The 16250-nt window shown below is 41.7% G+C and overlaps 2 protein-coding genes across 4 annotated transcripts in view; both read right to left on the reverse strand.

The window, feature by feature from the left end:
• Positions 1-556: 556 nt before the first annotated feature.
• cfl2 (cofilin 2 (muscle)) lies at positions 557-11524 on the reverse strand. The gene is made up of 4 exons (XM_026152377.1): positions 11350-11524; positions 8672-8979; positions 7585-7661; positions 557-1523 (listed from the first exon to the last, which is right to left on the reverse strand). The coding sequence occupies exons 1-4, from the start codon at positions 11350-11352 to the stop codon at positions 1411-1413; spliced, it is 501 nt and encodes a 166-aa protein (XP_026008162.1). The 5' UTR covers positions 11353-11524; the 3' UTR covers positions 557-1410.
• A 1835-nt stretch (positions 11525-13359) lies between these two features.
• Positions 13360-16250, reverse strand: part of baz1a (bromodomain adjacent to zinc finger domain, 1A) — a 37792-nt gene continuing 34901 nt past the window's right edge. For all 3 annotated transcript variants that reach the window (XM_026151608.1, XM_026151606.1, XM_026151607.1), the window contains exons 28-30: positions 15933-16141; positions 15395-15482; positions 13360-15299 (exon numbers count right to left, since the gene is read on the reverse strand). In XM_026151608.1, the coding sequence (XP_026007393.1) occupies positions 15124-15299; positions 15395-15482; positions 15933-16141 (473 nt within the window). In that variant the 3' untranslated portion in view covers positions 13360-15123. The remainder of the gene's footprint in view (positions 15300-15394; positions 15483-15932; positions 16142-16250) is intronic.

Here is a 16250-nt window from a genome sequence, read left to right on the forward strand (position 1 = left end):
TTTAGTTCTGTTCCCTACAGTCTAAATTTTAAGGAGACCTTTACGGAGGTCACACAATGTTTGAAGCCATCCAGTCTCAAACGGGGTTCTGCTAAATTCATCAGAATAATAGGTTCTATCAGATCTGATAGCACATTGGGATATATTGGCAAAAACTCCAGACCTATCAGATCTGATAGGTCTGGAGTTTTTGCCAATATATCCCAATGTGCTACTTATCCATAACCCATAAGTTCTAATGAGGGTCTAACAAGGTTGTGGTAAAGTCACAGTTCTAATGAAGGCTATAAAGTTTGAAGGAATTCTGTCGATATGCTAGTTAAGACGTTCTAAGACCAGTCTGATTTAAAATTGGGCTCCATGTTCTACTGTTGAATACACTACTACTTAATGGGTAAGTAGTAGTGCATCCAAAAAACGTTCTTTAGACATTTTGCTTGTCTAATGAGGGCATTAGAACACGTTTGTGTTCCATGTCAGCGATGTCGATTTCACTAGTTTCTACATTTCTCCCCTAGTTTCACCCCATGATTAACAGAGACGAGGCACGGAGGCATCAGTTCTGCCACAGGCTTTTATTGCAAAGTGGCTTCCTTTGATCTCAGAAACAACGTTCCACTTTAAGGCTCCAAATGTCGTGTTGTTGTGGGGTAGTCTCTCACTGCTGGGGTCAAATCTGCATCCTTTAGTGTTTCTTTACAAAATAAAAGTGCACTCTAACTCTGGTGTGACAGTTACATTCAAACTGAAAGTAAGGCGATGACCAAAACTAGAAAGTAGTGAGTCCAACAGGAATGAAAGCTGAGGTAAACAAATTATCTTGGAGACATAAATACAGAGAATTTAATGCAGATCTTTGCTGTCTTAACCTGTAGTGTTTCAACAGAAAGTGCTGGGTAATCTTTTCTGAATGCATAGTCTAACAGTGTCTGTCTGGCTGAAACATACTGGAGAGAGAGAAAAAACACTTTATAATAATAAATAAAGTCAAAAAAGCATGGTGAGTGTGACCTGTGTGCTGTTGGAGGCGCAACCCTCGCTTTCAACACACGTGGCTGCGTCTTTCACTTTTTGGCAAAAGTGGCTGTGTGAGAGAGACAGCCTTTCCTGTGGTTTGGTAGTGTCATCTCTTGTTTGTTTCTGAAAGGTGAACAGAAGTCATGTGGCAACAAACTGGGAGGTGTTTGCATATCATTATGTTAATGAGATCTTCTTAATGTCGGGGGAGGGAAAGTAAAAAGAACAAAAACCAAAAGAAAACAAAGAGGCCTAAAGATGCTAACTCCTTCAGGACATTGATACAGACAGAGCAAGCTGCTGGGTGAAGCAGTGGTGTTCAGGTGGGGTCAGGTGCTTCAGTCTGGATGGCACGGCGGTTGGCTTGACTCTGCTCAGTTTGTCGCCGAGACATCACAGCTGCTTGCCCTCCAGAGACACCACCGTGTTCCCGCCCAGCTTCTCAGCCAGTGTGCGAAAGTCCTGGATGTCATCCAGCCCGTTTGCCTGCCACTCGTGTTTGATACCTGTGGAGACACACCCACTCAGCACAATGTACAAACACTTCACAATGTTCATGAAGAAATTCCATTTAATATAATATTAAATGACTTTTTCTTTGAAGATGACTCATCCAGGAGAAACAGTATCAGCCCACTTCCTTATCCCTTCCATGTAATTTTCTATTTCATGAAATGCATCTTAACACGAACCAGCTCCCACACTGATGTCGTCAAACGACGTTAAAATTGTTTCCTTTGTGACACGGAGAAGAAAGCAATAGGAGATGTGTGTACATAACAACAGAGATGGGCAGTAACGCGTAATCTGATTACTTTTTTCAGGTAACGAGTAAAGTAAGGGATTACTATTGCAAAATCGGTAATTAGATTACCGTTACTTTCCCGTAGGAACGCTGCGTTACTGCGTTACTAAAACCGTGAGTTTTTTGAGAGAATGTCTCATGACAGTGACGTAAGCGAGTGCGACGTTCGTGACAACAGCTGTGTGCAGATCAACAATGGATCACATATCGATTGTGGGAGAGAGTATGAGCGTGCAGCGTGGAAGTACTGACCTTACTTTGAGTTTGATTCCATAAAAAGTGACAAAAACATTAGTGTCCGCTGTGCGTGGGAAGAAAACTTCTTTTTACAGTGAAAAAAACCCCTAAACTTCCAACAAGCACCGAGTAGCTACGACGTAATGGGAAACTCACAGAGAAACTCGCGGATTCTTCCACTGACCGCGGCACACCTGCACCAGGGTAAACCTCCGCCTACCCCACTCCTGCTTTACAGGTGAAAATAGAGCAACAGGACCGCTGAGTCTTTGACTTTATTTATTTTCTGCTGTGTTTCACTTGCATCTATTTGAAAGACTGAGTGTAAACACAAAAAATATTTTATTTTATGTGCTGGAATGTGCAGAAAATAGGTTTAAATGTTAAACTAATTTATTCCAGTCAGAGAATGTTGCATATAATTAAATGTTTGCTTGATGCATAAAGTTAAAAGATTAAAACTAATAAAACAAGTTTTAAAAAGAGACTTTTCCATTTGATTACATTTTGTATGATGGATTATGCAGAAAAAGTAGAATTGGGCTGAAAGATCTATCGCTTTATCACCTACTCAGGTTGTAAATCGTGTTTTTAAAAAGTAACTAAGTAACTAATTACTTTTGAAAATAAGTAATCAGTTAAGTAACGGGATTACTTTTTTGGGGAAGTAATCAGTAATTAGTTACTGATTACTTTTTTCAAGTAACTTGACCAACGCTGCATAACAACCAAAAGAACTTTCCAGACACATTGTGGGGTTTCCACAGAACAAAGCTAATGGGTACTCGTGTGGCTGCAGTCTATGAGGAAACAACCGCTCACTGTGTAACCTCAGCAAACATTTTCCTCCTGTGTTCCTGGTTTCACTCGCTAATCATACTGCGAGCAATGTGTAATTTTGTAAATTAGGGTCCAATTAGTCAGATTGACAAGTTGTTGACTGGGCACGTGCAGTGCTCCCTGGTTTCTCAGTTAGGTCCACGTTAACCTCGCTAACCTATGGATCGTCTCACAGTGGCAGAGGTCATTCTCTCTATTGAAGGCTCTTTACCTCCCAAAATAAAGCTCCTTGAGATGACTGCTGTTGTCATTTGATTCTATAAAAATTAAACTGAACTGAGATGAATGAGCAGCAGCTCTAAAAACAGAAAAATCAATTTGGCAGTTCCCAAATATACACTTATAGCTGAAAGTGCTTCCCTTCTCAAGTAGGGCTGTTCGATATAACGATATATATCGGATGACGATATAAAAACATCTGTTGTTTCATTTTATGCTATCGTTTGTTTCGTGGTGTCGCAACACAAACGGTTTACTGCAATATTTTTTCATGGTTTTGATCGTCACTGTAGTGGCTATGTTAAGTTCTCTCTTTCTCTTATATGTAATATAACCACACTACAGACGGACAAGCGCCTGTTTTTATGCGTTGTCGTTAGCAACAACGACGGTAAAACCATCGCATCTCCACTTGTTTATTTTCCACATAAACCTTTCACAATAAAGCTCAAGATCCTGTTGAGACTTTCCAAAATAAACTGAATCACTCGAAAGAGTATGCAGAGTGTTTACGGACGAGAAGCAAAGAGCCGTCAGGTGCTAAAAAATAAACCTTAGACTCAAACGTTAGAACAGGCTTTTCCCTGCAGCACGCCGTGTAATAAATACAAAGACAATGGCGGCCGTTACAACTTATGTCTAAAAATGCATCCTTTAATGCATCGGTTAAAACACAAGACTCCAGGTACACGACGCCCAGCTGGAAACACTTCACGCAAGTCGAGCTGCCAGAGATTCACAGAATTTACAGAAAATGTTAAATCTTTGTGATTTATATCGTTATCGGACGATAGATGTCTTATATCGGGATATGAGGTTTTGGTCATATCGCACAGCCCTATTCTCAATTACATCACCTGGAATGATATCTCATTCTTAAACCCTCGGGTTTAATGTGCACCCTTTGCAGCTGTAACAGGTTATAACTCTTCTGGGAAGGGGTCAGAAAAATAACCCTACAATAATCCCATCTCCCTCTATGGCAAAAACTACTGTAATGTGTCCTGTCCTCCTGTTTTCTCAGAAGGTAACACGGTAATAAATTTCCTTTTTATTGCCAATAATCATGGAACAAGTTAGTTTGAAAAGTAACGCTACCCAACACTGACAGTAGCATTGCGTTGGCGGGTGGGCGGTGCTTTAATACATGTTGAGCTGGCAGGAGTGAACCACCCTAACCCTGAAGGTCTTTTTTTATTACTGTGTGAGTTTTTTCATGCATTTATCATGTTTATTTGGTTACTACGAGTTTGTCTGTTCCGTGCATTACTTTTACTGTAAATCTAGCCCTATTCTTTTTAAATCAGTCACTTGTTCTGACTTGACTAAAATCGCCACGTCTGCTCTTTCATACAGGTTTCTTAACACAACACCTGAACCCAACAAATATAACCTGGACCCACTCAGCCAATCACAAATAATCCTAACAAAAAAAACAGTAGCTGTCCTCATCATTGTTTTCCATACTCTGAGTGGGTTTTAGTGTATTTTTAACTTTTTATTCTATTACTTATGTTAGGCTTTCAAAAAAAATTTTGTTTTTTTCCCTGCACTTTGTGTAAAAACCAAGATGATATTCACACAGGAGCCTGGTTCTGCTGGAGGTTTCTTCCTGTTAAAAGGGAGTTTTTCCTTCCCACTGTCGCCAAAGTGCTGCTCATAGGGGGTCATATGATTGTTGGGGTTTTCTCTGTATGTATTATTGTAGGTAGGGGTGGGCGATAGAAACGATATACATTTGGCCAACGATAGAGATTTTGACTATACCGCTCTATGGCGATAGCGCATGTTGATGATGTCATCAAACTGCGCCTGTTTTGGTCGAAAGCGTCGCAGCGGCTAAAACCATTATCATCTGCAAATTATGCCGAGAGTCATAGCAAAGAGATGAAGCACTTTTGAAATATGGGGAAAGCCAAAAACTGCGCTTCCTCCACTTCCGTAACATTGATTCATTAATGTTGAATTCTCTCTTTATTCCCATGTTGTTGCAGTATATTAATAACTAAGCTCGTATTGTGGATGAATAATCTCAGTTGTTCTCCTGACTGAAGTTTGGCCCGTGTATAGCATCCTGCTATGCGATTGCATTTGTCCCTGACCACCAGAAACCTTCACGTTAACTTTTATCCAGTGGAAAAAAAGTTGGCGTTCATCCTCCAGCTTCACTGTGCTAATGTTATGCTAACATAGCTGTGTCGCTAGCAATCACGTAGCACAACATTATGTACCAGGTAGTCCAACTTCAGTAACCCTGCAAATGCCACTGCTGTTTAGTTTTCTTCTAACTCCGTTAAATTTAATAAATTCTGTTTTCATGGATGTAAAACTTAATACACCTGGTAAAGCAGCAACACTGATCATTTTATTAAAGATGAAAGAATTTAGACCGTTTTTAACTCTCAGTGTTCGTTTGACTTTGGGACCTGAAACGGACGGAGTTTTGGACCCAGATTACTCCGGGAAGCTCCTCACTACGGCAGCCGTAATGCTCTGACAATCCATCGAGCAGTGCGGATTACCAAAGTTGTACTAAAACATTTTTTAACAGATTTCTGCCAAAATCGGTTCGAGGTCAGTAAGCACAACCAGAATTCATACATAAGGCCCACTCTCGATTTTTGAGAAAATTAAAGGATTTTAAGTCCTTATAGTGTGGAAAATATGTTATACAGAAGAAAAGAATATATCGCGATATATATCGTTACTGCACATGCTTCAAATTATATCGCGATATGAATTTTAGGCCATATCGCTCAGCCCTAATTGTAGGCTCTACCTTGAGGCGACTGTTGTTGTGATTTGACGCTGTATAAATACAGTAAAATTGCATTACAGAGGACAAATGAATAGGCTGGGTCTCAGCCCAAGCCCCCCACCCCTTTAAAAGCTATTTCACAGGAATATATGTTCAAACTTTGGACCATGAAATTTTTAAGCAGTGAATGTCATAACCACAGGTGTGTCAGACGCGTGAACTTCCGACTCGTGCTTCTACCTAAAAATAAGCAACATCATAGAGCTGGGCGATAGAACGATAACGATATGTATCGCGATATAACTTTTACTCGATAGAGAAATTAAGCTATCGCGATAGACCTCGCCGCTCTTGTCCTCTTAAAAAAAATAAATAAATAAATAAAAAATCAGCCAATCCAAATTAAGTAGCGCAGAGCCGAACCAATCACAGCCGCAGCGTCACGTCGCGTGACTTGTAACGTACGGCACAAGTGCCAAGCCGCACGTGGGTTTGTTTGGGAAGCAGCCAGCGGGTAATGGAGGAAATGAGTGTGCCGACTAGAAAAATCAACCGAGCGTGACCGAAGAGAAAACAGATGATGGTTCCAACGCCGGAGAGATTGTCGAACGGAAGAGCCATAGAAGTTCCGTAGTGTGAAGGTATTTCGGCTATTTCAAGTCTGACAAAAAACAGAGTAGCGTGCACTGTAAATTGTGCCGAAAGCAAGTCTGGAAATACAATAAACTGGTGCATGCGTCACACTGTGCGCCACGTTATTGTTTCGGTGAAATGAATTTCTACAATACTGTTAATTCTACTCTCTGCAGTGTTTAAATGCTTACATATACACACAGTTACTGTCCGTCCACACATACGACTCGGTTCTGCTTCTATGCCCCAGCTTTGTTTACTTTTTCCCACCGAGGCTTCTAGACTTCTGATTGGCCAACATTTCTGCACGGTTAGGAATCTAGCGCCACCTGCTGCTTTGGCATGTTCATAGCAGCGTTTTCCTTCATTTCTGCCTTTATGTGTGGACGGGATTATTTTTTAAAACGAAAACGGAAAATCTCCGTTTTCAAAAATACCCGTGTACGTAGCCTCAGTCTCTGACTGGAAGCGCTAATTCGTCATTCGGCTTTTGTCAGACTAAAGTAACTGTTAAAACTGTTTGAAAAGCTAAGCTATACAACAAGGAGAGATTGAGAATTTCCTTTTAGTTCTCAGTTTATTTGATATTGACAAAAGTTAGTCAGTTTTGTCTGTTCTTCTGTAAAACAAACTAAGATTTATTTTTAGAATTAATATTTTGTTTCTAAGTGGAATTGACAATTTAGTCTGTTTCGTTTGTTCTATTTTGAAACTTAAACGCTTTAGCGGCTGCCTTTTGTGTAGTTTGCAATATTTGCCTTTATTTATCTGAAAAAGTCTCATGTTCCTTAAGTACATCTACCCTGTTGAACTTATTATGGGAAATAAATATTTAAATAAAAACAAGCTGCTGATTATTTCACATTTTACTTGTGAGCAACGGCACATTTAAATCTTACAAATATAGTTATTTGGCTTATATCGTGATAGATATCGTTATCGCCTGAAATGAAAAAAACATATCGTGATATGAAAAAATCTCATATCGCCCAGCTCTACAACATCATCAATAAAGAGGCTCGATGATGGCCCAAAAAAATAACAGAGTGGTGTATATGCAGATCTGAACACTTACCTGTAAACTTCTTTTTAATGGCATCTTTAGAGCTGGCATAAATCATCTTGCTCTTCAGTGGAGCGCTCTCTGGAGCCCTGAGGAGGAAGAAAAACAGAGTCACATGATGTCATGGTGGATGTTCACATTAAACGGTGACAAAGGTTCAAATAATGAGATCAGCTTATGGAAAAAGCAAGACCTGCGAGCCAAAAGCTCAGGCTTAGGACTAGGGCTGGGCTATATCATACCGTTCTCTGCAACACCGGTATAATGTTGGGCAACGATAAGAAAATGAAATATCGCGATAGAATATGGTTAAAACGTGCACGCGCAGTGCCTATGTTTACATACGCACATGGCCGAAAAAGCATGGCGGCGACGGAGAATGAGAAGAGTGAAAGTGGATCGTTGAATGAAACAGATGAATCTGAACTGGTTTGTAAAAATGCTGCAGCTTCACTGGTGTGGAACTGGTTTAGCTTTCGTCCGTCAGATACACAACAAAGCACTATTTTTGGTAGCGCATGCTAGCGGGCCGTCGTTATTACCGTGTTGTTTGGAAAATACGGCGCACTTAAAATCAATCCTTTGATTTTTCTGAAAGTCGACAGAGCCCCTTATAATCCCGTGTGCCTTATGTATGAACTCTGGTTGTGTTTACTGACCTCGAAACGATTTTATGTGCACGGCGCTCGAAAATCTGTCAGATGTTTTAGTACGACTTTGCTGAGCTACGAAGCCACACCGCTTGATGGATTGTTGGAGCATTACGGCTATCGTAGGCGGAGCCTCGCAGAGTGATACGTACTGTGCTTCAACATAATATTACCGTATTGTGTGTGTATGACCTCTTTTTAAGTTTTGTGGATATTATACATGGTTATGCTGAGGATGTGTCGGCCAGTTTCCACTGGAAATGCCTTTTGGTTAAACTGTCAGCGAGGAAACTACAGCAAATCAACTTTGTAAAGAAAATTATTTATAGCATATGTATATACTGTCACAGAGAAAGATTATGTATTCAAAGTCTTGCACCCATCCCATCTACTTCAGCCCAGATTCAGACTGATCTCATAATCCTGACTACTCCCAAATAATACAGTACCAGAAGAGGAAAACCAGGTCCTCCTTCTTGGACTCCTTGGTCTCGTAGGTGGCATCATACAGAGCGTATCTACAATCATTGGGTGGGAGGAGTTTGACAAAGCTGGCGTAGGGGTCTTCCACTGTGTCGCCGATGTCCCCCACCAGGATCTGCTTTCCCTCTTCCACGATGATTGTCTTCTTGTCGTCACTCAGACAGAACAACACCGCCTTCTTCCTCTTCTTCACCTCATCCTGGGTTGAAGACTTCCTGACCTTCATGTCATTGAACACTCTGATGACTTCATCGTTCACTGTCACACCTGATGCCTGCAAAGAAGAGGCAGTAACTCAGTGAAGCTCTTCATTTGTTGCAAAATGTCAAAAAAGAATGAGGAGCCTCAGTCTACAACTGTTTGTAATATAGTCTCCAATAATACCGGTCCAAATTTGATAACATTTTATATTATGTGACATAAAGTTTAATACTGCTGACACCATGTATTTAAATTCTCTAGCACACAGCGAGAAAACAGACAAGCCCAGCAGCATCTGAGAGCAGCAGTCACGGGTCGGCCTCCAACGACAGTAAGTTCATATTCTTAGGAAAGTCAACACTGTGATTCTTAAAGAGGAGCTGATCAACATGCTGTGAGGTCAAAGTGTGACGATGTCTCCAGCCATCGAGAAGACTTCTATTAAAACACTAGTACCTGGGATACAAAGGAGTTTTTCCCCCCAGCATGGCCAGGAGAGGACAGACTTGCTCATGGGATTTCTACCAGTTTAGTGCCAGTGGTGTAGCCCTCCTGAGATCTTTTTTCCTCCTCTGCAGCTGTGGCAGATAATAATTTTGGAGGTGCTCCAACATCATCATAAGTGTGACCAAGCCAGTCTGTTAGCCCACACGGCTTCCTCATCCTGGCTGGTATGACAGGGTGTCGGTCTGTCATCCTGCTCAGTGATGTCAGATTCCTCCTGAGCTTTATCGCCTACTGGCTCGGGAACGGCCTCTTCTCTTTCTGTAGAGAATCCACGTTGTGATGGTATCCCATACCTGGGTTCCAGTGTTTGGAGCATTTTCCACAATGCTGTACAGACACAGGTCTTTGCAGATAGAGTGTTATTTTCTTGGCTTGCTCTGAATTGGGAGGTAGCCAACCAGCACTTGGCTTGGATCATTTTTCAGTTGAGCTGATTCAGAGTTAACATTAACACAGGAAGGCAAAGCCATCCCTGGGTGTAACATGAGTCCTGATGTTCGTAGAATTTCTATATTTTCATATGACACTCCTTGCAGACCCCATGTATCACTTCCATTTCATTAAAAAAAAATGTCCAGAAATTTGATTTAAACACAAATGACACCTTCCTCGTTTCTATCTCTGCCTCCGTTATCCCACATGTGGTCATCACCTCTGCCGAGCTCACTAAGGGGAAAAAACTCTTCAATTGCGCCATCTGGTGGACTGCAAGAGCAACTGATACAAAACGAGTTTGCTTTATATTTGCATTTCATATAAGAAAATATCACTATTTGGCATCACTGGATCGATACATATTTGACAAATATGTAAACACTTTTTGTTTGTTATACTATGCAGCACTGACCGCGCCCCCATACACACACACACGTTTACAAATGTTTAAGTGTATCTTTCTATGTTAAAGGAGGATGATACCCACGACCTGAGGAAACACTACAAGTGGGAGACGGTGATGACCACAGCTGGCATGACAGCTCCACCCAAAGTCTCTGATGATAAAAACAATCTCTGGTTTGGACTTTGGATTCTGAAGACCGAGAGGTGATAAGTGAAAACGATAAAATGCAATAGGCAATATGATGATGATGCTTTTCCAACTTAGCATCTACAGAACGGCATCCACAAATACTGAATGAGTTTCCATTTCAAATGAAAAATATTCGAGGTATAAAAACACATCGATGCGCATACACAAACAACTGATCCATATTAGTCAGATTACACAAAGTTAGTTGCTGCATTAGCTGCTTATAAATAACAATAACAACAATGAAGAAAACCGCCGGATGCATTAATAAATTCAGAATAAAGCAAAGAGAATCAGGACTGCTCTCTTTAAAACAATCAGAAGTGACATGAAGTCCCCGGCTGGTTTGACTGGTGCACCACAGCTTAGCCTACAGGCCGCCATACAGACTGCACAGTCACCGTCCGTCTCATTCACTCGGACTCGGTCGGGCCTTCCGGACCCCATTCACCTTAATCTAGCGGGTCCAGCCAGCCGGATCCGGTCCGAACCTCGTTCACACGGACCCGCAGGATTCAGGCCCGTCACCGCACCAGGACATCAACTGGAATAAGATGGCCGCCCCGGGCCACACGGCCTGCGGCTAGGCACGGCCCAGTCTGGTCCGGCCTGGCTTAACTCACAATACGGGCCGTTAATTTGGATAAAAATCTTTGAACACAAACTAAAGAAAGACAATGTACCGACGTCAGTAGACTAAATCCTGATGTCGGAGGTGGCTCGACCACGTAGACACCGAATAATCTGCTGAGAGAGCGGCTAATTAACGGGAGCGGCAGCCATGCTAGCTAACATCATGCTACACGCCAAGACGCAAATAACGGCGTGTCACAGATCCGCACCGCAAACAATGAGCTTCCTCCGAACCTCGGCCCAGCACACGGGACCGTTTCGGCTGGTTCTTACCATGTTGTCCCGGGGTTTGTCCGGACTGCTTTGCTGTCAGAACGGTATTTCTCGTGGGTGAAAGGTAGCGGGGAATGTGGCCGGCTGACCAAAGAAGAAGGAAAGGAGGGGGGAGTCTGGAAGGGAGTGGAAGAGGAAGAGAGGCGGTTCTTGACCGATGTCACTCCGTAAGACTCACCAGGAAGAGCTGTGGAGGCGCATTCAATGTTTAAAGAGCTTCGTTTACTTCTTTCTTCACTGTAAACTTTCACAAGATCAGCTTAGTTTTAGCGAGAACTCCATTCAAATGCATGTAATAGCGAGAAACGCGAAATAAAGCGTTTTTCTACAACTTCATAAAGACAGCTGTAATTTTTGATAGAAGACTCAGACACACCTATTTATGGCTTTCTTATAGAATTCAACACGCCCGAGCTGGGAAAAATAGGCTTTTCAGCTGTTTGAGCTAATATCTATCTATCTATCTATCTATCTATAGATATCTCTCTCTATATTTATATAACACCCAGCACGCCCCTGCGGGCGGTTTATCCTTGAAGCTCGGGTCCTCTACCAGAGGCCTGGGAGCTTGAGGGTCCTGCGCAGTATCTTAGCTGTTCCCAGGACTGCGCTCTTCTGGACAGAGATTTCCGATATATATATAGATATATATCTATATCTATCTATATCTATATATCTATCTATATCTATATATCTCTATATCTATATATCTATATATCTCTATATCTCTATATCTATCTATATCTATATATCTATATATATCTATATCTCTATATCTATCTATATCTATATATCTATATATATCTATCTATATCTCTATATCTATATATCTATATATCTATATATCTCTATATCTATCTATATCTATATATCTATATATCTATATATCTCTATATCTATCTATATCTATATATATATATATATCTATATCTCTATATCTCTCTCTCTCTCTCTATAGATAGATAGATCTATCTATCTATCTATATGATATAGATATATATGTGTGTGTGTGTGAGTGTGAGATTCTCCTCATATATCTGTGAGACTGATGTGACCAGTGTGGATCTTCAACGAGGCACCCCAATACAGGAAGGCAGGGAGCCGGCTCACAAATTCGATTCAATTTTATTTATATAGCCCCAAATCACAACGAAGGTCGTCTCAAGGCGCTTAAAGTTAATAGGATCTCTCTCTTTCAGAATCATGTATAATAATAGGCTGGAGACACTTTAAAAAAATATTTTCCTGCAGCCAGTCTCACATTCTCTCTCTCTCACACACACAACCACCATTCTGCCAAGGTTGAAGTTGGATCAGGTCTACACACACAAAATCCAGATGTTAAAATTATTTTCATTAACTACTAATTTTTTATTAGTCTACATATTTTCTTTGGGACGGGGGTTGGGGTTGTCATCTCTCATCGTATCTCATTGGGACAGCGTACTGGCTCAGGGAAAGTCTGTTTACAGCTAAGACTACACCTGCAATAACCTTTATGCCAGAGGGAGCAAAGCCAGCAGTATCCAGTAAAACCAGCTGAAGTCTACTTCAGTCAGCCTAAGAATGGAAACCAAGAGCAGACCTGAAGAGGAGGCCCCAGGTTCCAGATGTCATCCACACTACCATAAGACCAGTAGTTTTGCTCTCCACAGAGGGAAAAAGATCATCATTGTGTAGTTGGTCATCGGAAGAGGTGTGCGAGGAGCCATGGTGCAGGACTGTGGTGATAAAGACTGGCAGACACAGGTGAACCTGGTCGAGATAGGTGGCAGAAGCTTCTTTGCCCAACTAGTCTGCAAACTGTTTTTGTGCGCTCAAATGTGGACTTTACATGATGGCTTTCATTTTTTTTTTAGATCCTGATTAATTTTGATAGTAACAAAGACCGGTGAATATTTCAGTTATCGCCTCAGATTATAATGTACGAAAAAAAAAAGAATATATAATGTAAGAAAACAGATTCACAACAGCAACTTTCAAGATGAAAGATCATGTGACTGGATGTAGTTGCTTATAAAAAGGCAATTTATTTTTACATTAGAACAACAAACAGATGAAAGCTTCAGGAGGAAGAGGGAGGCTAGCAGTCATAAATAAAGACAATACTGAGGCTAAATAAATACACAGCAGATGGGGAGGGGAGGAGTGAGGCTGCAGCAGCTCCAGTGTAGTGTCTACTGCTGACCTCCATCCTTCAACGCAGACATCATCATCATCATCATCACAGCATGTAATTGACAATGCTGACAAAACCAAAACAACTAATGTAGAAAAACTCAGTAGTCAAAAAACAAACAAACAAACAAACAAAAAACTACAAATCCACAGAGGCAGCTGCAGCTTAAAGGACCAGCTCAAATCGTGCACTTCTTTAGTGATCAGATCTGATCAGACTTTTGTGTTTTGTCAGATTAACAAGGAGAATTATTATCAAGTAGCTCAATGCACGACAGACTCAGATCCACGCCTTTAAACTGAATCCCGTCTGAATGGAGCTTTAAAGGAATCCTTTGAGTCTCAATGCTAAGCTGGGGGAAGGTGTTCCTGAGATGTTGAAGCATCTTCATAGTCTCTCAAACTGCATCTATAACTCTGCCAATGCAATATAATGAAAGGGTTTGCACTACTAGCTGCATGTTATTGGTTACAGTTTGAAATTCACCCAGTAGATCATTACAGAAGTCTGTGGAAGCCACAATCAACACAGTCTGGTTGAATTGATAATTAGCATAAACAGGTGTACATGTACATATTACCTGCGTGTTTTAAATTTATACATCCCAATAAAAACAAGGCTGTTGTTTCAGTGTCATCATTAAATGAAATTTAGCCAAAAAGTTTTTATGGTCTTCTGATTGTATCCTAATGAAAAATCAAGCATTTCCGTTCAAACCAAGCTAAAGTTACTCAGCTCTACGCCCCACAGTGAGTCTGAGTGCATGGAAGCTGCAATCACGTCAGCCCAAGGGTCATGCTGCAGGCTGTGCATGCCATCAAATAACTTCACGTAGAGGAATTAATCAGTTATTTTTCTATTATTAAATGTTCCTTTGTAAACCAATCTGGTCATACTTCACGTGCTAGAAAACCTATTTAAATGCAGTTTACTGTTGTAATAGTGCTGGCCACAGACTTCCATCGATTGAGCCCCGAATCCCTGCAGCTGCTCCGCTTCAGTAAAACTAGCTGAAACAGTTTACACTGAAATCACAAATCCCTGAGAAAACACTGAGGGCCTCAAGTCCCAGAGTATTTAGTGGTTTTTGCTTTTCTGGATTAAAGGAAACATCAGGTGAAATCAGGTGGGACTCTACTGTCGTTACAGCGCCACAGGAATGTGTCTGTGCCCATCAATCTGCTACATGTCTGTCTATCCAATAGACTAGAAATAAATGCCCTGATCAGCAGGTCATACAAAGCCTAGCTCACAACTTTCCCATGAACTCACAGCAGCTGCAACGTATTTAATTTTGAGAGAGACGCTTTTAAACGCACAACACATGAGAAGGGCAGAGCTCCCAGAACAGATTCATGTAAGAAGCAGTGGAAAAAAGCTCATTTTAACAATGGAACTTTAACTCTTTTTAACATTAATTTAATGGTTCTGCTGACCTTTGCCCTCCGTTATCCCTTTGCTTAACGGAGCACACAGGTTGCTAATATATTTTGACACCTTTTCAGTCCTTCGGGAACAAAACAACTGCAACTTCTACATCTGTCTCCTCTTTCCAGTCCCTGGACGGCGGTGAAGGTGACAGGAGTGCGTCTGCTTCAGTGTCGGGAGCGTTTGGTGGGCAGGGCAGAGCCGTGCTCCAATAGGCCAAGTCTGCTCAGCTCAGCGTGGAAGAACCGCTGCAGTCGATGTCCGGCCTTCGCCTCATTAGTGTGACGAGGATTATACTGAAGACAGTTGGAGAACATCAGCTCCACATCTGAGATATACTCGCCTGCAGACACCAAATGGAGAGAAATGAGAGTCACATGTTCACATTGTGCACAGAAGCACGCATGTTCTGACCGCAGTGATCTACACGTGGCTCACCTGCAGTCTGGTATTCACAGTTGTTGACTTTCTCTCTGATGGTGTTCAGCGCAATCGGCTTCTTAATGATGTCATAGTAATCTGGAACCTGTATGGAGATGTAACGGGTACAGAAATATGCTACAGGCTGCGTTTCTGGTCAGACACAATGACATCAAATATAGACTCGACCCGGGCCTGAAGTTAATTACTACTGTGGAAAAAGTCCATTTCCCAGCATGACAATGATCCCAAACGTACTGTCAAAGCATACCTGCATATTGCTGCATCCATTTCCCTCACAAAACAAAGGATGCACAGTGCTGTGGTCCACAACATCTTCAGAGTTAAACCTCCATCCTGAACCATAGTTCATGTTCCTAAACCTGACTCGTCTGCTTTTCCTACCAAGTTGTGTTTGAGGTAAGTATCTAACTGTTACTAAGATGACTAAATTTAATTCTGATGTAAACGGACTGAGAAACATTTCTGCTTCGTTTTCATCAACTTCTTGTTGGTCTAAACATAAAACTAAAACACAGCTACATGGGTGCAGTACCTGGGTTCTGGACACCAGCTTCATGAAGGGCCAGCTGTCTTCATGTCTGACTAGCTCCACTGTCAGCTGTTCACAGGCGGACAGCTCGTGTACTCCTTGGTTCCTCCCAGAGGAACGACGGTTAGAGGACGATGAGGAGGCTCCTGGAGAGTGTGACGAGGGAAGGACAGGCAGGATGGGTCTGGACAGTTTACGAGGAGCGGCGGTTTCTACGAGGAGCAGAGGGAGAGACCGATGTGTGCTCAGATCAGAGCAGCAAATGCACCAATTCTGCTGGCTAAGAATCAGGATGGTGCCACTGTGGTCCATGCTCCTGTA

The sequence above is a fragment of the Astatotilapia calliptera genome, chromosome 19, assembly GCF_900246225.1.
Source record: "Astatotilapia calliptera chromosome 19, fAstCal1.2, whole genome shotgun sequence".
NCBI lineage: Eukaryota > Metazoa > Chordata > Actinopteri > Cichliformes > Cichlidae > Astatotilapia > Astatotilapia calliptera.